This window comes from Sorghum bicolor, chromosome 4 (assembly GCF_000003195.3).
Source record: "Sorghum bicolor cultivar BTx623 chromosome 4, Sorghum_bicolor_NCBIv3, whole genome shotgun sequence".
Taxonomy (NCBI): domain Eukaryota; kingdom Viridiplantae; phylum Streptophyta; class Magnoliopsida; order Poales; family Poaceae; genus Sorghum; species Sorghum bicolor.
In genome coordinates this window covers 54,856,096-54,878,509 of record NC_012873.2, presented here as the reverse complement: position 1 = coordinate 54,878,509, position 22,414 = coordinate 54,856,096, and the positions used below count along the sequence as shown (strand labels likewise).

General features: G+C 42.0%; 2 protein-coding genes across 2 annotated transcripts; both read right to left on the bottom strand.

Annotated features, from left to right (window-relative positions):
• LOC8070581 lies at positions 457–2,375 on the bottom strand. Its single transcript, XM_002452322.2, has 4 exons — positions 1,630–2,375; positions 1,298–1,480; positions 1,088–1,185; positions 457–752 (listed from the first exon to the last, which is right to left on the bottom strand). The coding sequence occupies exons 1-3, from the start codon at positions 2,102–2,104 to the stop codon at positions 1,115–1,117; spliced, it is 729 nt and encodes a 242-aa protein (XP_002452367.2). The 5' UTR covers positions 2,105–2,375; the 3' UTR covers positions 457–752; positions 1,088–1,114.
• LOC8055428 (glycerophosphodiester phosphodiesterase GDPDL3) lies at positions 3,996–9,408 on the bottom strand. Its single transcript, XM_002452321.2, has 9 exons — positions 8,982–9,408; positions 7,864–8,157; positions 7,568–7,680; positions 6,983–7,481; positions 6,744–6,782; positions 6,378–6,665; positions 6,031–6,170; positions 4,850–5,342; positions 3,996–4,753 (listed from the first exon to the last, which is right to left on the bottom strand). Exons 1-9 carry the CDS (start codon positions 9,103–9,105, stop codon positions 4,482–4,484), a joined length of 2,262 nt encoding a protein of 753 aa, XP_002452366.1. The 5' UTR covers positions 9,106–9,408; the 3' UTR covers positions 3,996–4,481.

Here is a 22,414-nt window from a genome sequence, read left to right as displayed (position 1 = left end):
GAATTGAGTTGATGATAAGCCTCTGGATCAATCACAGGCTTCCAGATAAGGGAGGGTTAATGGCCTCGCCTACATGCCCTGTCTCCTCCTTTCAGGCTTCAGATAAGGGTTAATGGAGAAAAGTCGTTGCATTAGTCAACGCCCGATCTACCACCATTTGTCGGCGTCATCATGGTCATGGCACGAGTAAGCACAGTGAGTGCAAGTAATTGGTTTGTTGTTTCTGGGGTTGAGATGAGATGGATGGATGAGGTGGTGGGGACTGGGGACGTAGGGGCAAAGGGGGCCTGCAGTGGCGGTTGGTGATCATGTATTCTCAGGACACCATGGGGACAGCTTTGCCACTGCTTGAGAAGCATTGGTGCAAGGGTCAACCATCAACAGGAAGATTAGTACCGGAAAGAGTGGGCTTTGTTATGGGAATACGGATGATGCATTACATGTTGTTGTCTCAAGTTGAGGAAAAAATCGGACTCTGTTTTCTTCTGAAGGAGTTGGCAGGGTGACCTACTGTTCAGTTCAAGGTAGGACTTCGACTACTTGAGGAAAGTATTCAGATGGCAAAAGATGCTAACAATAGATTGAGCCAACAGATTCTTCTAGTCCAAAGGATTTCACCTGATTATGTTACAGATCAATGTTACTTCAGATTTGCCTTGATCTTCAGCAAAGTGAAGCCTCATTTCTTTGTTACACCATTGCCTTGTCTGGGGTAGCTTATTATACTGACGGTGGGTATTTAGATCATCCATCTACAGGTAAGACGACGAGTTAGTAACTCAGAAGCATCCGAGCAAAAAATTCAGACGAACTCTATCAGACAATCTGCAACGAGGCTGGACAAACAATCACTCCCGAATTACGCAGAGGTTGCCTGTTACCTCGACCAAACTGCATCAGTAAGCATAGTATTCTTTTTTTTTTCAGGAAACGATTGCATCATCAGATTGCGCACGCGCGACGTCACCAAAGAATTGGAAACCATATCTCCAATCTCGATGGAGATTCAGTACACACTCGCTAGTGCGCCACGAGAACGAAGGAATGGAGGGTCACTGTACAAAAGGAAAGAGAGAGGCACTCGCACCGCGGCGGCGCCGCCCCGCTGGTGGTGCTAGCTGCCGTCGCCGCGCAATCGGAGCGACTCCAGGACACGTTTTTCACCTGTCAGCACCTCGACCAGCCCTTGGCGATCCATCCACGAAACAAAACAAAGAGAGAGGGTGAGACGGATCGCACTACCACGGCGATTTTGCAATGGCGATGGATATGAATGAGGGCGGCCCTGACGGATTACCGTTAGTGTAGTCCCGGCAGTCGTGCTCCCCGACCACCAGGCCGGTCGGCCACCGCTCGCTGAACCTGCCGGCGGCGGCAACGGCATCGTCGTCCCCGTCCCCGTCCCCGTCGCAGCAGCAGTGCCCGACGAGCCAGCACCGCCGGTCCGGGACCCGCCGTAGCGTTCTTCGACGAACCACGCCTGAACACCCCATCCATCCATTGCAGTTGCAGATCCAAGGACAAATAAATCCTCGCCCATCCATGGCAGGACAGACAGATAGGCTCTCGCCATGGCACGAATCGATCAATCGATGAACCGCGAAGGAAGGCGGAGGGTTTCTACCATACCAGGGATCTCTCTCCGCGACAGCACCGCGAGCGCGGCGAGGGCGTCCTCCGGGTCCCGCGGCTGGAAGTCGAACACCAGCGCCTGGGGCAGCGCCGGGTCGGGGCGGAGGAGCACCATGAAGTGCTGCAGGTCCCACATGCCCAGCGAGTAGCCCGCCGACATCAGCAGCTGCGCGGGGCCTCTGGGCGCCCGCAGAGGCACCGCCGCCACGTACACGGCCGTGTGCGTCGCCGCCCGCGGCGTCGAGGCGGAGAGCGGCATGGCATGGGATGGGATGGGCGACGACTGGCTGCGGCAGCGCCGTGGCCACACGCGAACTCCTCGGGTTTGGAACGCGGCGTGGCGTGGCGTCCCGAACTCCCAACGGATGGTGGATGGGGTGGCGCCCGCCAGCCGGTGGACGTCGCTCGGCTCCTCCGATGTCCGATGGCTGCTACTGCTACTCTTCTCACTCGGCAGCTCTTGCATAATCATGTTTGTTTCAGGACCTGGAGATTGTGTGGCCTAATTGACTGCTCCAGTACAAATCTCCAATGTGCATTCCATAGTCCGATCCAATTACATCCTCTTCAGATTGCAGAACAGAATGAACAAATGCTCAGTTCCGGCGAGATTGTAACATTACGACCTCATTAACATGGATGGGCGTGTCCGGATCAGGGCTAGTTGTAGTCCAACTGAATTTAGGCGACCAGAGTTTAACATTACGAATTCAGTCATACATCGGCGGGAAGATGGACTAACAAGTACTCCCTCCATCCTAAACTGTAGGTCATTCCAAGAATCTTGGAGATTCAATTTTTTCAAAATTTGACCAAATTTATATGATAATAATTATTATTATAATACCAACTAAATATCATTAGATTATTCCTTAATTATATTTTTATAGTATACTCACTTTACGTTACAAATCTTAGTATTTCACTCTATAATTTTGGTCAAACGTGAAAATGCTTTGACTCTCCAAAATTCTTGGAATGACTTACAATTTGGGATGGAAGGAGTAGCAACTATTTAGACTACGTCCTATTTAGTTCCCTCTCTTGAAAAACTTTTCACTCATCTCATCAAATCTACCAGCCATTCAGCGGTATTTTTCTCTCACAATAAATCAACCAAACCAACGGTACTTTCTGTCATGGCTTATCAGCCAGACAAACAAGACGATATATTTGGATACATACCTGAAGCATTAAATGTAGATGAAAAAAGAACTAATTGCACAATTCAATTATAAATCGCGAGATGAATCTTTAAGCCTAATTAGGCCTTGTTTAGTTTTAAAAAAATTTAGATTTCGACACTGTGGCATTTTCATTTTTATTTGATAAACATTGTCCAATCATGGAGTAACTAGGCTTGAAAGATTCATCTCATGATTTACAGACAAACTATGCAATTAGTTTTTATTTTCATGTATATTTAATGCACCATGCATGTGCCGCGATATTCGATGTGACAGGAAATCTTGAAATTTTTTGAAAACTAAACAAGGCCTTAGTTTATGATTAGCCATAATTGCTACAGTAACTCCACATGTGCTAATGAGAGATTAATTAGGCTTAATAAATTTGTCTCGTAGTTTCTAGGTGAGCTATATAATTATCGATACCACAAGTATTAAATACTTCTAAGTATATTTAAAAAATGAAATGATACATATCGATACCATAAGTCCATAATGCATGTGCAAATGTACTTTGTTGCTAGGTTGAGATGTAAAATCAGTTTTGTATAATAAATTCTTATGAAAGCTGACCGGATTCGAGGCTGCTGTGGCCACACGCGAAACATGGCATATCATTTCAATTTTATGCCCAAAGAAAGAGTAAAAATTGCAATGGAGATGTATTAACACAAACGGACTCGGCCACATTCCAGGTGTCCGACTTCTATACGGCTACATCAACATGGTGTCCGTGCATGTCGCCTTTCCAGCCGGAGGACAATCAGGACATGCTGCCGGACACTCGGCACCTGTGGGAAGCCTGTCTTCCATGTGCGAGCCAAGCTGGTTTGATGCGGAAACTAATCACGCCCCACATGACATCTAGCATCGATGCTCATGGAATGTGGAGCTAGTTTGTCAGAACGCCACGGCAGCGGGCTTGGTTAGTCCCTCGCCGCGACTCCGTCGGATGGAGTTCGAAGAGGCGTTGGCCACGAAGGAATTTTGGATGCTACTGTGCATGTCACATCAGATTTAATGGACAATGAGGTATAGAGCTGCAATGAACCGCTTAAAAGGTAAAAACAATATATATACAAATTTAGAGTTGATGGACTGCTTAAAATGTTTATAGGCTAAATAAAAAATACAATTTTAGAATTGGTAGACCTAGATAATACTGCTCACAAGTTATTGGGCCTCAAATATATTTTACTCCTTTTCAAAGCTCCCAAGCGCTTGTTTGGAATTTTGGATACACACAAATTCACCCCCAGTTCACACGGGTTGGCAGAGATTATGGTAGAAAATTAACTAAGTTTACACCACAATCCCTTCGAATCCATGTGGATTGAGATGGATTGGAGCGCATTCTAACAAACCCAAGTAATGTTGCAGTCAATATCTTGCCCTCCAGCGGCAGGTTGGCAGTAGGAAAGATGACCTGAACAATGTATCACCACACATATGTACCAAAATGTACCTAGAGGCAGCGGCAGCACACACAGGTGTCACCGTTGGGGTATCAAGCTGAACATCCATCCATCCTCCAAAACACCGGATAGAACAAGAAAAAGAATCGCTACATAAAGGTGGTGGAAAGAATTGCTATTAGCAGCTCAATGTGAAATCCTCAACTCTAATGCGCCACGCCGCGTATGATGTTGTGCAGGACTATCTTCAGATGAGGAGGGAAGCACATAGCATCAGCAATGTGATGAGGATCGAGACATCAGTCCGCATCATGAGGGCAGCATCCGAAGGCGATGCAGGCGTGGTGGTGTTACTGACTGGAGGTAGGGCTGGTTCTGCGACGTCAGCATCCGTCAAGAGCGGCATTGGCGCCGCTGCTGGTGGTTGTGCAAATGGGGGCATGGTTGTAAGGAGGTCACCAGGTTTTGGAGGCGACATAAAGGGTGGTGCGTTCTTTCCCATGCTCGTGCAGGAGTTCACTGCAGAAAGTGACCAATAAATTCATCGAGAACTTCATATATTTGAATCACTTAACAAATGATACAGTACTTGTGAAATTGTAATCAGGAACTTACATTTGTATCTGTGAGCAGTCCCAGGGAAATCAGTGATGACCCCATCCACATTAGCACCTCGCACATGCACATAAGCATTAATCTGTACAGTGGCGTCTGCGAAGAAGTCATTTGGTTGAGTACCAAACTCATTCATGAGCACGTAAGCGTAAACTTGGAGGCCAGCAGACTTAAGGGACTTAACAAGATTATTGGTCTGGTTTGTCAAATAATAATGGTCTTCCGGGAAAACAGATGTGGTGCTAACAGAAACAGCACTAGCAAACTTCTTAATATCTGCAAGGGAGGAAGGTGCAGCATCTCTGACATTTTCTTCAATCATGTAGACAAGGTTGTACTTGGTTTCCTGCTTGAACTTCACTAGAACTGAGCTGTTGGTTGACTGAATCATAACACTCTGGGCAGTCTGCTTGCTATAACCAGAGTCATCAAGGGCTTTGATCACTGCATCTACCACACCAAATCCAAGCTCCTCTGCCATGAAGGCAGCATGCTGCAAAAATTAAAAAGAGAAGGGAGAAAGAGGTGCGGTGAGGACTTGCAAGAACTCCACCACATGAGACACAAAAAAGGGATTGGCTTTGCTTTGGTCATCCTTTTGTAGGGTAAGTTTACATATTTTAAACCATGTCAAGTGTAGCTAGTTAGGGGTAAAGTCACATTATTTACTTTAACTTCAGGTTCTTCACAAGCAAGTTCTAGACATAGAAATGCTAGTTAACCTAGTGAAGGATTACGTAGCTAAAATGTCTATGAACTGGTCACTGTGGTTTTTAATTCTACTAGATTACTTGTGGGCTTGTGGCAGGGTCAAAACTAGACTAGATGGTGAGGCACAGGGTTCAGTGGCCCAACTATCAATCCTCTCATCAAGGTTCTGTACCAGAATGAAGTTTGTGGGTCACTAATCTAGAAATATTTGTCATTTATTTGGATTCTGCCAGTCTAGTCTTTAATCATATAATAAAAAAAAATCACTAACTGTACAGGTTGTGTTTTCAGATCTGTGAACTTTTTTCTATGAAAAAAATGATTATCAAGTAATCCCTAAAGCAATTGATCTCGGTGCAGTATACTTGATAAATGGTAAGAGATTTGGAACAGCACTATAGCCAACTTCATATCACTCAAATCTAGGTTCACACTAGATATAACATTTTTCCATATCATTAATTTCTTACCTCAACAGTTATCATGATTCCTGACAAATCCTTTCCCTTTGCAAAGGTCAAAAAGTCTGATAATCTCATGAAATTTCCTGCATTCTTGTTTCTGGGATTTCTGTACTGGTTAAAGCCGATCGCTGGGTTCGATATCATGGCTGCCAATAAAAAATGAAGCAAATGCATGATCAGTGCAAGAAAAATTACAGATGGGCCCATTAACTGTTCACTAGTTATCAATTGCACAAAAAAGATGCCTTAGCATAACCATATATACATGAAGATATCTAAACGTTTGACTTCAATTTGCAAAGCAAACATTCAGGTTTACGAAAAGTAGGGGTAATGACATAAAATCAACTCACGCTTTAGGTTCTTAGAAATATCATCCCAAGTGAGGTTGAAGGTGAAGACTCCAGGCCCAGCCTTTAGATCGTTGATGGTAGTTACTTGCGAAGCAAATTGTGATTTTGCAACAGTAGTAGCATTCATGAGGTCAACAGAACTCATGCATATCAGTATGCCATCTTTGGTCACTTGAACAGGACAGTCAATGACATCTGCACCATCAGCAACTGCCTTTTCATAAGCTTGGTCGGTGCAGTCTGGGTAGTCACCGCTAGCACCATTATGAGAGATAACTAGAGGTTTAGCTGCAGTGTGAATGTGTGACGAATTTCAGTAACACTATAAAATAGGTGAACGTGAAGTGACAAAGGAAGCAGGTGTACCATGATCGATCTTGCTGTTGTTCAGGTTACTAAAGCAATCTGCAGGGGAAAAAGAAGAACAAATCAAGACCAAATAGGTCACGATCCATGCTACATCTTTGATCTTGTTAGGAGATTCGTGCCAAAAGTTTTAAAATAACTGAACCATGATTCCATAACTATTCTAAGTAAAAGATCACACTGACCTAGTGGCTACCTTATTAATAGCATCATGAGAAAAAAAGGATAGATGGACTCACCAACTGCCTCTGAAGGAGTAATTGGAAAATCACTCAATACACCATCGACAGAGAAGGCACCATTATCAATGAAGGAAAGATATTCTGCTAATGGATCATAGCTGTAGTTATAGCTGATAGTAAAGTCATTTGCAAAATCAGCAGCATAGATTTCTAGCCCTGCTTTGTGAGCATCATCAACAACTGAAGTATAAGGCAGCAGGTAATTATCTGGTGTAACAGGCCAGATATAGCTTTTGGGAACAAGTATTCCAGAGGCAAAAGTCTTGACAAACGTTAGATTTTTCAACATTGAGCCATAAGTCTGATTTGTCGATGGCTCAATAGAGCGTTCGTCAAGAAAGCGGAACACAAGCTTCGTCTTCTTGCTAACTCTTCCAGATATACTGGTGAGGAAGTTCACTTCAGGCGATGAGATGTAATCGACAACAAAATTTTTCAATAAAGACAGGATATAGCTTCTCATGCTAAGCTTAAACTGGCTGTAGAAACTGTCTTGCTGCAATTTGGAAAGAAAACAAATGTTCAGGTGGGAGGAAAATCGCCTACTTTTTAGTTCAACGCTAGATAAAGTTTTATCCCTACCTGGACATTTAACCAAACAGCAACGGGATTAAACTGGGTGTAAACATTTTCAACAGGAATTATTGGAAAGATACCATCATATACACCGGTACGAGATAGGACCGATTGCTTCACTGCAAATATCAAAATGGGTTAATGAAGCATGACATCTGCATTTACTAAGTGGCTTAAGATTCAATGCACAGACATGAGACATCTGAACATATTCCTTTGAGTGTACAAAAGGAATACCATAACAGTTAACAAGATCAAAATGCTCAAGACAATAGGAAACACAAATTTGTAACTCCACTTACGAGATACATTTAGCAGATCAGTGCTTGTGTAGTCCACGGAGAACCATCCCACCGTAGATACACCATTAACATTGTAGGTCTTCTTCCCTTGTGGAAAAAAATTGGCTATCGTTGTGCAGTTATCCATGTCTATGCTTGGTAGGCAGATACCACCGCCATCCTTTGTCAACCGAACATCACACCACATGACTGTGTCAGGGGAGCTAAGACTCCCAAGAATCTGATAAGCATATAGACTGGACTCAGGAAATAGACCAGAGAACCCGCCCTTAGCAACGATTACTGGAGCCTTGCCTGGAACAATGAGATGAGTGTTACTGTTAGGGTCATGATGGCGAAAAGTACTGGAACAATCCTAAGCGCTACAGCAGAAACTAAAAAACCAAAATTACCGGACGGACATAAAACTGGTAAACACGCATGACCATGTGAAATTATCGGCCATTATCACCGTTATAAGTCAAAGCACCACCCGAATTAATATCCATCGAACTGATCCACTCCCACCCCATTCTCAAAACAAGCAATCCTCATGGGCCCATAAGCAGGCCATGAACAGTAGGCGTCAGCAGCTAATGATTTACGAGTATTTCTCACTAAGAAAGTGATTATGCATAGGCTTGTACTTAGGGCAGGGTGATGTAAACAGTAAAATGAACACAAAAGATGCGGCTACTGAATCACAACCAAATGCCACTAAGCTGGAAAGGCTACCGTGCTTCTTTTTTTTTTGACGAAATGCTAAAAGGTAAGCATCATAGCTGGCCCCAAGCTTCCAATCAGAAATCTAGTCCCCCAAACAGTGCTAAAGACTAACAAAACTATTTTACTGCAGAAGCCCTAAAAAACTATTTTTATTTTAACATAAAAAGAAAACTATTTTGCTGCGGAAAAACAGAAACTTGAGCCCCCCCCCCCCCCCCCCCAAAAAAAAAGAACTAAATGCGCAGCCAGTTCACGTTCATCCTGAAGATCCAGGCCAAGCTGTAGGACAAAAACCAAATTCGCAGTTTACAGGCAAAAAAAGGCTGATCTTTAAGCGAAGAGCGACCAGATCAGATCACATACACACCAACTTTTTCAAGAAACGAAGTGAGAGCGGAGCAAATCGAGCTTACCGCTGAGGGTCTTCCATGTGGAGCCCTTCTGGGCGGCGGCGGAGCCGAGCGCGAGCGAGAGCAGCAGCAGGAGCAGCTGGGCGGAACCAAGAAGGGAGCAGGCGCGGCTGCTCCTTCTCCCCATTGCGGGCCGCCACCACCTACGCGACCACCGGCGGCGGCGTCAGCAGCAGACGCAGGCGCAGCTCAAGGAACCGGAGCTCCAAGAACGGCCCCTGGGAGGGGGAGCAGAGGAAGAGGTGGCGATGATTAGGAGACGAGCCAGGGAGGGAGAGCAATGCGCGTCCGGCGGCCGCGTTGGCGTTGGATTTTTAAGACTGGAGATAGAGAGAGACAAAAGAAATCGGGGGCGAGGCGATGCGATGCTGCTGCTGAGCTGTGTCTGGGTGGGATACAGATACCGGAGGAGAAGGTGGCATCAGGGTCAGGGGAGGAGGGGGAAGGAAGGTGGTTAGAAAACTGCGAGTGGCGGTGTGAGATGCTCGGAATAGGTCTGGTTTCCAACCTTTGCCGAGGAAAGAGAAATGATTAGTTTCAATTATTATCCTTTTTCTTCGTTGAAAATGTACCTTCTGCAAAAAAAAATTACTTGACGTTTTCTCGATGATGTTGTGATGTGCGCGAGGTGAGAGGCTGCGTGGTTCCGAAGGTAAAATGATGTTCGTGTTGGTTTAAGCTTACATATGGAATCTGTCTCTCATAACAAATTAGCGAATAATATTTTTATTTATGACTTTTAGGCTCATTATTACACTCGTTAAATAAGTACATGACTACACTAAGGCCTTGTTTAGTTCACAAAATATTTTTCAAAATTTTTCACATTCTCTATCATATCAAATCTTGCGGCACATGCATAGAGCACTAAATATATATAAAGAAATAACTAATTACATAGTTTATCTGTAATTTGCGAAACGAATTTTTTGAGTCTAGTTAGTCCATGATTGAACAATATTTGTCAAATATAAACGAAAGTGCTGCTTTATTTCTATTTTGCAAAAAAAAATTGGAAGTAAACAAAGCCATTGTTGATAAAGAGCATACAACCTCATCTTCGAGTGTTTATGGAGTAGGGTTTTTTTAATGAAAAAGAAGTTTATGAAGTTAGAGACGAGCATATGTCCATCAATTCAATTCTTAGAGCTAATGTATACCATACTAGTGATATTTTAATTTAAAAGAACATTTTAGTTTAGGCATTTGTTAAAAGTATTTGTATGTTATCTAGTACTGCTATCTCCATCGTTGGAAGTCTTGCATTCTTAGAAGCTAAAAAATATTAATTTGGTTAGAAGAATAATCTATATCTAGTATTAGATTTAGGGCTTGTTTGGAAGAACATGACTGCAAGTGCGGGGTCGCAAATTTAGATATTTAATTAAATTTATTATAAAAATATATTCCATAATTAATATTTATTATACATCATAAATAGTAATATTTTTATACATTTTAGTTGCTTTTTTTACTCTAAGAAAATGAGACTTCCATTTTTTTGATATGTATTAATTGCTTTTCTCAGCGGCGTGGGACTGTGGGAGATGCAAGCCGGCTGGCTCATCCAGGGGAGGGGGGACCCTTTTTCCCAATTTATGGTTCTACGAGGGCAATTAAAAGATTGCATGTGGTTTCGTACTGGATCGTAATCATCATAGCTCATCATAGGCTGGGCTGGGCGGTGCGCTGTGGCTGGCCGCCTGCCGTTGGCTGTGGCTGTGGCCGTGTAGGAGAGCCGGACGCCTGCTTGCAGCGGCCCCCCAGCCGCGCGATTGGCTGGTCCGCCTCCTCTCTGTTCCCCGGACCGTCCGGGCGGGCGGGCGGGCACAAGTGGACTCGTGGGGAGCCCGCCCGCATCGTGTTCGTGTCCTCGGTCCGCCGATCCACCATGCACCAAGGTGTATAGGATAGGATAGGATAGGATGATGCTGGTGCTGATGCTGACTCGGCGTGCATGGGCTGTGCCCGCGCATCGGTGCTTGACGCGGGGCAGCGTGTCGTGTTTACTCACCAACCGACGGTTTAACTAATCACGGCCGGTGTCTAGATTAAGGCTTTGTTATTTTGTAAAATTTTTCAGATTTCTCGTCACATCAAATCTTTAGACGCATGCATAGAGTATTAAACATAAACGAAAATAAAAAATAATTGCACAGTTTGATCGAAATTGACGAGACGAATCTTTTGAGCCTAGTTAGTTCATGATTGGACAATATTTGTCAAATACAAATGAAAGTACTACTATTCATATTTTGCAAAAAAATTTGGAACTAAACAAACCCTAACCAATTTTTTTTTTGTGTGCTGTCTCGGAACCCGGTCGTCCTAGTTGTACTGAGTAACAGCGGTTGCGTTGAACGGCGCCGTCACGTTGCTCTGGCTGCATATTCTACCTGCTGCGGCTTGGCGTCCCCCAGCCCAGGTAGAGAGAGTCAGCGAGCCACTGGACCAGGAACTTTTATTCCAGGCGCACCGCACATGAAGCCCCCGCGCGCGGAGGAAATGGGCATCGTGTCCGTTTGCCCTGCCCTACCACCACTACAGGATAAGGGTTGGTGGGTAATAGTAGCAGCAGCCTCCCCATCTCTCCTAGCTAGTCCTAGCGGCACAGACGATCGGGTTACAAATGTAGGCATTGTTTAGATGTGAAAAGTTTTTAAATTTCGCTACTATAGTATTTTCGTTTGTTTGTGGCAAAATATTGTCCAATCATAAACTAACTATGATCAAAAAATTCGTCTCATGATTTGCAGACAAACTGTGTAATTAGTTTTTATTTAATGCTTTATGTATATGCCGCAAGATTCGATTTGACAGCTTAAATTTTTTTTCATTTTTAGAGTGAACTAAACAAGACCGTAGAGTTGCAGGGTAATGTTGCCACAGGGCCTTCTGCAAGGGCAGATCAGCGTGACCATTATGCGCGCGGGCCACCAAAGGAAGGCCTTGTTTAGTTTCCAAAAAATTTTGGATTTCCGTAATATAGTATTTTGTTTTTATTTGACAAACATTGTCTAATTATGGTCTAACTAGGTTTAAAAAATTTATCTTGTGATTTACAGACAAACTGTGTAATTAGTTTTTGTTTTTATCTATATTTAATACTCTGTGCATATATCGTAAGATTCGATGTGATAAGGAATCTTGAAAAGTTTTTGGATTTCGGGGTGACTAAACAAGGCCGTGGAATGGAATAAAAACCCAAGTCCCCTCGCAAAAACGTACAAGGACGACGAATAAGACCATGTGACCGTGTGGCAACGGCAAGTGGCTCATGCGTAACCCATGAAGCAGCAGCGGCTTGTCTTCCCCGTGCCCATCTCCTAATGCGTCATGTTACTAAGGGCTTGTTTAGATGCAAAAAGTTTTTGGATTTTGACACTGTAGCATTTTTCTTTTTATTTGACAAACATTGTCTAATTATGGAGTAACTAGGCTTAGAAGATTCATCTCGTGATTTACAGTTAAACTGTGTAATTAGTTATTATTTTTATCTATATTTAATACTTCATGCATGTGCCGCAAGATTCGATGTGACGGGAAATCTTGTAAAGTTTTGGGTTTTTGGGTGTATCTAAACAAAGCCTAAATTTTGGCCGAGTCGGTTAGACATGTGTCATGGCTAGTTGATTCAATCAACTCTTTCGGCTCTAAATTACTATAGTCTATCCTAGTAATTCCTAACTTTGTTTTTAGGTTCAAATTTCTCAAACTCTGGTCATGTCTATGGCAAAAATGCGCTGACTTCTATAACATCAAATTAGTTTCATCGATATATATAAAAATATGTCTTGATAGTGCATTTGTTTGAAACTTCCCGATGTTATATGTTTTCCTTTGGAAAAAGCTTAGTTAAATATGGGAAAGATCGATTTAGGACAAAACTAAAAGCAAATTACTATTTATAATGAATGGAGTAACTCCCAAAGGTTCATCAAGTATTCTCGATTTTCTTTTTTTTTAAATCATATTGTGACTTTTGAAAGACTTTCAAAATGTACTATGTCAAGGAGTCGTGCCAAAACAGCCTCTAAGGTGCTTCTAGTGGCCTTCACCAATACGCCCGCGAGATGCACACAAATTGAGGCCTTGTTTAGTTGGCAAAAATTTGGGTTTTTGACTATTGTAGCACTTTCGTTTTTATTTGACAAACATTGTCTAATCATGGAGTAACTAGGCTCAAAAGATTCATCTCACAAATTACAGATAAACTGTGAAATTAGTTTTTATTTTCGTCTATATTTAAAGTTCTATATATGCAACTAAAGATTCGATGTGACGGAGAATCTTGAAAATTTTTACGAACTAAATAAGGTCTGAATATAAGAAAAGAGAAGTACCAAGAGGCAAACAATGCGAAGAAGAGAGAGAGGTACACACATATTTTTACGGAATGCTATGCGAGTATAATGTTTTGCTTGGTGCTAGCGAGTTGATTTCTTGCGATATCTCTTCTATACGAATAGTATAAAAAAATGTTCCTCGCTGGCTTTTTGAAACCTATTAGGAACACCTGCGCCTTGTTTAGTTCCAAATTTTTTTGCAAAATAAGAGCATCTTCAAGAGACTAGCTAAAATTATATTCTAATTTACAAGATTTAGCCATTGTGTAAAATAAAAAACTCACTCAAAGCATAGAGTTCCACAACAGACTTTGTATAGGATAGCTAGTGAGGACGACATGCTATATATGACGAGCGAAAGTTTAGGAATAGCAAACTTGCTATTTTAGCAAACCAGATAGTACATCTGTTGGAGTTTAACTTTTACTTTAAAAATGTAAAAATAGCCTAGACAAGATGGATAACATATCTGTTGGAGTTACTCTAAGAATAGTAACACTTTTGTTTGTATTTGACAAATATTATCCGATCATGGACTAACTAGGCTCAAAAAATCCGTCTCGCAAATTACATGTAAACTATGTAATTAATTATTTCTTTTATCTATATTTAATGTTCCATACATGTGCCGCAAGATTTGATTTGATGGAGAATCTGAGAAATTTTGTAAAATATTATAGGAACTAAACAAGGCCCTAAGTCAAAAACTGTTTTGCAGGCGCACCACTATGATGGTGGATTGTTCATAATGTTTTTTTTGGCAGCTGGTGCTTCAAGATTATATTATAGTAAAGAAGCTTAATAATTTATTGAACCAACCAAAACATTTGACTGGCAGCTTGCAAGTTCGTAGTCGTATACTCGTACGCGTCTGCTGCAGATATTATTCATATCAGCGCCATAACTGGCGCGTATCAACCTCCAATTGCCAACCTTTCATCAGCCCTATATATATAAAAGTAGTAATAGTAACTATCATTTCCAAAAATAACTAAACATGGCGCTGCCCCTCTTCTGATCATAGTTCCTTACAGCCGGAAAATACGCGACGAGATTTTCCATCCTCACACACACACACACGAGATACATACAGTACAGCACAGGGGACCAGCTGGAAAAAGGGTGTTCTCGATCAGGGGCGAAGGATGTGAAAAGCGTGAAGCGTCCACAGAATAAACAAACACTTCCTGGAAAAGGAGGACAGGAGGTCCCCAGAGCCCAGAGAAAGGAGGAAATGGTAATTTCTCTCTCTCTCAAAAAAAAGGAGGAAATGGTATTTTTCTGGAGTATATACGTACTCCAAGATTTGGGTATATACGCAGAAAATTCGTACAGCTAGCTCACGCCAGCCAGATGTCCCAGCTTGGCGAGAGAGACGACCGCGGCACCGGCGCGGCGCACCCCCACATGACGCCCATGTTGTGGGCCCCCGCTGCTCTACGTGCATGCCGCTACTGGCCTACCTGGGTCATGGGCCCCGCAGCGAGCGCCAACAGGCGGGGCCGCCGGCAGCGGTCCCGCGTGGGGCCCCCGTCGTGCTCGCCTCTCGTTCTTTTCTTTCTTTCACCGGTGGCGCGTGCGCCGCGTAGCAGTTGCGGCGGGCTGCGCTGCGACGCGACCGCGACCGGGCTTTTGGTCTCGCTATCGCTTCTCGCACGCGTGGCGTGGACACGGACCCGTCTCGACGTCGGTGGACCGGGCGCGGTGCGCCGGAAGCACAGGGACGCCCCCCGCGGGGCCCGCGTGTCGGTGACGGAGACGCGGTGGACGCGGGGTCCAGCGCGACCCGGGCCAGGCGCCGGCTGCGTGCGCGCGCCGGAGTTCTGCCGGGCACGACTGCGACTCGCGGGGGGCGGCGGCGCTCGGCTGGCTCGCACTCGCGCAGTCGCGCTCGCGTTTCTCCACCCGCCAACCTGCGTGCGGCCGCAGGCGTCTGCACCGGCAACGGCGACGGCAACGACGCGTCCGGCTCCGGCCCCGACGTTGATGCTGCATGTTGCACTTTTGTCCTTTTTTGTAGCGCAAGCCGGCGAGCCCAGCGATCCGGTATAGTAGATTATTTGTTGAATGTATTTTTTTATAATAAATTAACAAACAGTATTTTTTAGCAAATAGTCTCGTGTGCAAATGCAGAGGTGTGTGCATAAGCTTTTGAAGGGATCAAATCAAACCGCACCAAACCGCATTCTTAAAAAAAAAAAAAGCAACGGGAAAGGATGCTCAGAACAAAGTGGTCTTTTTCGTAGCCTGGACGTACTTGGATGTTTCGTATGTGTTGACGAAACAGACATAATTTTCACACACATTCGTGCTTGGATTGAATTGATCGTTCAAACGGTTGGTCTTCGAATTGGACGTTCGGGTAATCGGCTAAATGTTTGCATGGCATGGCCCTTTCCATGCTGGACTTTCCATTGCCAGAGGTAGCCAAATCCATCGCGTTTTCGCGTGAGACATGTACTGTTGACCCTTTTTAGCATGCAATCCGTTGAGCCAAGGCGTGAATAGGATTACGTAGCCATGAGAACATGAAACGCACGTAGCAAAAACAAAAAGAAATTAAAGAAATGAATGGATGAATGAATGAATGAATGAGAGAAGACAAAAATTACTGGTTGATGGAGAAATAACCTGACGATCCATCCAATAAATGCTTAAGCTCACACAACCTAAGAGCGTGTTTTGATTAGTTTAGAACTAGTTATTATTAGTTCAAACTAAAAATTACTAGTAGTCACTACAATTTAGCTATCTAAGAGGTAGCTGCGATGTGTAAGATTCTCAACTAAAAGTTTCAGGGGCATCTATTAATTGGTCCAACTATATTTGCCCATAATAGATTAAGTAGTTGTTAGTTGGGTCCAAACTACAAATTAATTTACCTACTATTTGTCTGTATTTTTAAATAGACTATAACTATTTTTAGCTAGTTATATACTTATATTAGTCTAAACGATCAAAGAGGCCCCAAACCAGTTCCTCGTGTCACGCTTAATAGAAAAATCAAGAATCAACACGCATTCCATAGGGCACTGTTCACTCGTCAACTGTTTGTTCACGATCATTGTATAGTGTAATTAATCAACACTACCATCGTAGCTATTTGGGCCGTTTTCCATAGGTTTGGGTCAGAATTTAGTAATGGGCCGACAATGCAACACATCGCGTTACCCATGTTCGCTTGTCACTGCCTTCACTCTTTTTTTTTTGAAAAAAAGTTCACATCACCTCTTTGAAATTCAAAATCGGGCAAAACATCTCTTTGAACTTTTAAAACCGTTCATATTACCTCCTTGGCTCTATTATAAGCAGTTTTGAAGGTGATTTTGTCTTTTTTATTTATTTCGGTTGAATCATTAAAAATTTATAGTAAATTATAAAATGGAAAAAATCCAATTTTATTGGACTATACATGAGTAGATCTACAAAGTGAATATATAATATGGTATATTTTAGTACATTTTTTGTTATGACTTTAGACCTATGTTTTTCTATAATTAATTTTAATGATTCATAGATGCAGTTTCTATGGTCCAATTCTGGTGAATTTTTTATGGTGGGCTAATTATTGTATGATTGAACTGTAGCAAAATTTTAATACTCATTGGATCATTATGCTTAGTTATAGATTTATTTATATTTAACAAGTATAAACCCCAAAAAAATCTATAACTAAGTTATACATGATCCAATGAGTATGAATTTTTTGTTACAATTTAAGCATACAATAATTAGCCCACCATAAAAAATTCACCACGATTAGACCCTAGAAACTACAACTATGAATTATTCTATTTAATTATAGAAAAGCATAGATCTAAAGTGACAACAAAAAACTTTATACTAAAGCATACCATATTATATGTTCACTCTGTAGATCTACTCATGTGGAGTCCAAAAAATTGGATTTTCTATTTTATGTTTTTCTATGATTTATTATGTTTTTTTAAAGATTCAACCAGAATAAATTAAAAAAAAGACAAAAACCGCTTATAGCAGGGCGAGGGAGGTAAGATGAACGGTTTTAAAAGTTTAGGGAGGTGTTTTACCTGATTTTGGAGTTCAGAAAGAAAAAATGGATTTTTGAAAGTTAAGGGTGGTAGTGTGGACTTTTTCTCTTTTTTTACTCCCTCCATCCGCAAAAAGAATGTAATTATAGGAAATATGTTGATCAAATTAGTCTAAGTTTGACCAAGTTTATAGTAAATAGTATTAATATTTATGTCTCTAAATAAATTTATTATAAAAATTTATTATACGACTAATCTAATAGTACTTATTTTGTATTATTAATGTTTGTACTTTTTATATAAATTCAGTCAAAGTTCTAATGGTTTTACTTTTAAAAAATAAGAATTGCATTTTTTTGTGGAAGGGGGGTATATGACATGACCTTGGGTAGAGATAATATTTGTGTAAAATTATATTGTGCACAAAATCTAATTTCGAAATGACACGGCACTATGGAAAGGGACCATTACTCTTTTTATTCACATGCGATTACTCTTGTGTGATGATTTCACTTATTTTTATTAGTACCCACTAGGAGACATGCAAGTGTGGCACACACGTGTCTATCACTCTATCTAAAAAAACCCCATTCATAAATGAGAAATTAGAGTGGAGATTTTTCAGTCAAAGGAGGAATCCAGTCAATCAGGGTAGTCACAGTATAGTCAATCGGGTTTCGCTTCCATCTGCCTATTTTTATCTTAATGTTGTTTCAGTTAGTTACTGGTTCCTCGGGAAGCTTCACAGTAAAATCATCAAATCCAATATCTTCTTCTGCCTTGGCCCCATATAGAAATGAAACATATAAATAGCCCAAATGTAAAAGGGACCCATGTAAAAATACCTTTGATTTTTCGTGTAAAGTTGTTTGCTCAAGCTGGTTTATATGGAGTTCATCTTCAAGTTTTCAGATCTAAGAACATTATAGCAAGGAACAACTACAACTACTTGGTTTTATATTTTTATATATTTAATAGTTATAAGCAACACATGTATAAACAATAAGGACCATTGACAAACACTCCACATGCCTTTCTAATGTTAATCAACGTTCTGTAGCAACCAGCAACAGATTAATATATTAAGGGACTCACTTGGGTGACAATAATAGTTAAAACAATTGGCAAGGAGTAAATCCTTCATAATGAAAATCATCTCTTAGTATTTCTTTAAATGATGACGAAAACACGATCGGTTCTAAGTTCCTGACATCCTTTCTAATCAACAAGGAATATAAGATGTTATATACTAGCAAAATGCGAAGAGATCTATGTCACTCCCATTAGAGCAACTCCAACACTACCCTAAACTTCACTTGGCAAATCTTGGATTTTGCCAAGTGTAAAGCTCAAATGTCAAGTGAAAAAAAGAGGCTTCTCCAACAGTTAGCTATTTTTTTTGGCAAATTTGGGCTATCTTGTGATTCCTGAAAAAATCAGAGAGACTTTTATGCAAAAGTTGCAATCTATTTAAGGCATGCGTGCATGCTGAATGTGTGGGTCCCACCGCGTAGGCAGGATGCCAAGCGCTCCCAACGCTCCTAAATTTGAACCAGTTGGCCCTCTTTTTGCCAAGCATCCTATTTTGCCAAGTGCATATAGGGTAGTGTTGGAGGAGCTTTTTCCATGTTTTGCCAAAAATTAGAATTTGCCAAGTGCATATAGGGTAGTGTTGGAGTTGCTCTATATATGTATCCGATGTTGTCTATTCAACTCTCCATACTTATATCTATTCTTTTCTAAATGCCAACTCTACTACGAACGGCTCGACCACGCTCCTTGGTGCCAAGGAGCTATGGTAGACTAAAGCCATGTTGAGTGTTAAATTATTTTTCTGGCTCACACTTCACCGGTGTCTATGGACTGTGGAGCCGCGAAAGAGAGATGGTCTCCAGGACGACGATACATGTGTCCTATGCGGTCAAGAGTGGGAGGCCAACGATCATCTAATTTTGGGTTGTGTTCTGACCATACAACTTTGGCTCGCCCTTCTCTTTCCTATCGGGCTCGAGTCCACCCCTCGCGCCATGATGTTGGACTAGCTGATTGGTGGCTCCGTAATAGATCGACGCTCAACTCTAATATGTGGGCGACACTGGACACAATGTTGCTGCTCACAACTTGGTGAGTGTGGAAGGAGAGGAACAACAGAACCTTCAATAGGTCAGCGACAAGATTGCAAACTATGTTCCTTGATGTGCTTCGGGAGGCCGATAACTGGATTAGCACCGGGATTTCATTGTTGAATGTTGTGTTACCCTCTTGGTCACTAAAAGATCCAAATGGCTAGAGGGGGAGGGTGAATAGCCTATTTAAAATTTCTATAATCTCAACTAGACAAGTTGGGTAGTAAAACAAATGGCAAAGCTATTCTAGCACTAGCACAGCTAAGATATGCAAGCCACCTAGATAAGTCTACCAAGAAGGGTAAACACTAAGTCATAACAACAAACTACAACTGAGGGCTAGCTACACTCCTAAACAAGAAGACTAAGCTACACAAGTTAAACAACTAGCAAGGTTTACAAATAAGTAAAGGAGTAGGGAGTAATTGTTATATCGACGTTGTAGAGTAGTGATATATCCAATGAATCACTCACAATCATAATCACAATAGAGAATCCCCAGCAAGAGATGACACAAGATTTTTTAATGGGGTTCACTTGCTTCCTGCAAGCTAGTTCTCATTGTGGTGATACACCCACTTGATGAATCATGAGTTAATTGGTAATCCAAAGCCAAACCCTTAGTGAGTGCCACATATCTACTCACAAGATGAGGATCCTCCAAGCCATGAGTAATCCACTAGAGTAGCTAATTGTGATCTCCCATGAGGAAGGCTCAAGCACCTCTTACAAATCACTTGATGAGGCTTGAAACAATCTCTAATCACGAGCTCAACACCTCTGCTACTTCACACTGTCTAGGGTGTCGAGAAACACTCAAGAGTAACAAGAAATCCATAGTAAACTCAAGAATCAAGTGTTACTAGATGCAACTCTCAATGCAATGCATTTGAATCTCACTCAATCTCACTAGGATTAGCAATCAAGCAAAAATATGAGTGGAGGGAGTGTTATCTAGCTTAAAGTATATCTCAAGTGTTCAAAAGTGCAAGGGAGAGCCCCCAAATCCGGCCACCTTCTATTTAAAGAGATCAGCCTGACAACTAGCCGTTAGAGCCTTCTACAGGGGCGTTAGACGCTCCAGTGCTAACCCGTCGAACGCGGTTGAGCATCCGACGCTCGCTTGCCTCGCTTGTTAGATCGTTGTCGCCTGTCTCTCTTTAAACATGGACCATTTATCACCATGGTCACTGAACGTTAACGCTTCGGAAACGCAGAGCGTCAAACACGTCACATGCCAGGCATCAGACGCGCCACCTCACGCTGGACGCTCCTTAGATAGGTCTGTAAACTCGCAGGGCCATCGGACGCGTCCGACGAAGGGGCATCAGACGCACCCTCAGCGTCCGGTGAGTTCAGAGACGAAACCCTACTACTACTGTGTGAGTATCGGACGCTCTGATGCACAGTTCGAGTTGTGCCTCACTACGCTACATGCGTCAGATGCAGGTCCAGCGTCCGACGTTGTCTGACCCAACGTTTGACGAGTGTTTCTCGCTGAGAAATACTCACGTGACTTTTCTGAAAACTTCCTCCAACGCAATGGAAAAATATGCATTTTATTTTTCTAAAAGCGAGAGGAACCCAAACTCCTCTCTACACTAGGAACTCCACCTCCTTTGTAAATGTGCTATGGCCTTGTTTAGTTGTGAATTTTTTTGAATTCCACTACTGTAGTATTTTTCATTTTAATTTGATAAACATTGTCCAATCATGGAGTAACCAGACTCAAAAAATTCATCTCATGATTTATAGGCAAACTGTGCAATTAGTTTTTGTTTTCATCTATATTTAATGTTTCATGCATGTGCCGCAAGATTCGATGTGATGAGGAATCTTGAAAAGTTTTTGGTTTTTTGGGTGAATTAAACAAGGCCTAACACCACCAAGTTTCTACCACCATTGTGCATGTGTGTTAGCATTTCACAAACATTTTTATCAAAGGAGTTAGATTAGCACTTTACTAGATCCTAATGCATATGCTCAAGATATGGACCTAGTAGCCCTTGATTCGAGAGACGACCATGATTTCTCCTCTTGATAGTCGGCTATCTATCCTAAATCCGGTCAATCACTTCTCTACTCAACTTAGACCGGCAAAAGCAAAAACCCTATGTTTATACCTTTGCCTTAATCACTTTACTCATTGTCTATCACCATGATCTTCACTTCATGCTTCATCTCTTTGTGATCATGTGTCCACCACTCTATATCACATTTCTCCTTTATCACTTGTGTTGCTATGTCTAACTCAAATCACTTAAATACAGTGTCATTATCAACTTGGTATCATTAATTACCAAAACCAAACTTGGGCTTTCAGTCGCAAAATTCGAATCTCATGTAATACTTGGTTAGAGGATCTAGTAGATAGGAGGCAGTAGATAGGAGGCAGGGTTGTGGGATTGATGGTCTCTCGCCACCATTGGCCAGCGCTCTTGTGTTGTTTACAAACTGTACTCCCTCCTAATGACAAACAAGTACAATGCCCGATAAAAAAGGCAACTCTACTGTCGGCTTTAAAAGAAAAGGCTCCAAAAGATTATCAAAAGTTTCACTTGATCGTGATGTGCATTTGCTGACCCAAGGAGTTCACTTTCTATGAAAATTACTTCGCATCCAGGTTGACAGAGTAATAGTGTGAACACAAGAACAAGGAGAATAACCCAAGCACTTTAGTCTTCAAAAATCAGAATACTATTTATTAAGGAAGAGGCCAAGGGTTTGACATGCACTCGAACTGATCGAGTGTACATCTACTCAACGTCACAAGTCGTGTAAACATTCAGAAGTGACATTGCCATAACAAGAACTATAAAGAAGCTACAAAAGAGATGTCACTTATATTTGCAGTACATCAACAAGCAATGTAATCATGTGGTCATGTTCATAATGTCATACCAACAAAAGCATACATAAACGAGATAATGGTTAAGGTACACATATGAAGCTAG

Bases quoted from the DNA above. Each gene is read 5' to 3' on its own strand.
- LOC8055428 (XM_002452321.2), bottom strand. From the start codon at position 9,105: ATGGGGAGAAGGAGCAGCCGCGCCTGCTCCCTTCTTGGTTCCGCCCAG. The intron at 7,482-7,567 runs GTAGGGATAAAA...TCCAAATTGCAG, and splicing joins CTGTTTGGTTAAATGTCCAG to CAAGACAGTTTCTACAGCCA. The intron at 6,171-6,377 runs GTGAGTTGATTT...TTTTATTGGCAG, and splicing joins TATTTCTAAGAACCTAAAGC to CCATGATATCGAACCCAGCG.
- LOC8070581 (XM_002452322.2), bottom strand. From the start codon at position 2,104: ATGATTATGCAAGAGCTGCCGAGTGAGAAGAGTAGCAGTAGCAGCCAT. The intron at 1,481-1,629 runs GTATGGTAGAAA...TGGGGTGTTCAG, and splicing joins GTCGCGGAGAGAGATCCCTG to GCGTGGTTCGTCGAAGAACG. The intron at 1,186-1,297 runs GTAATCCGTCAG...TGGATCGCCAAG, and splicing joins CTGCCGGGACTACACTAACG to GGCTGGTCGAGGTGCTGACA.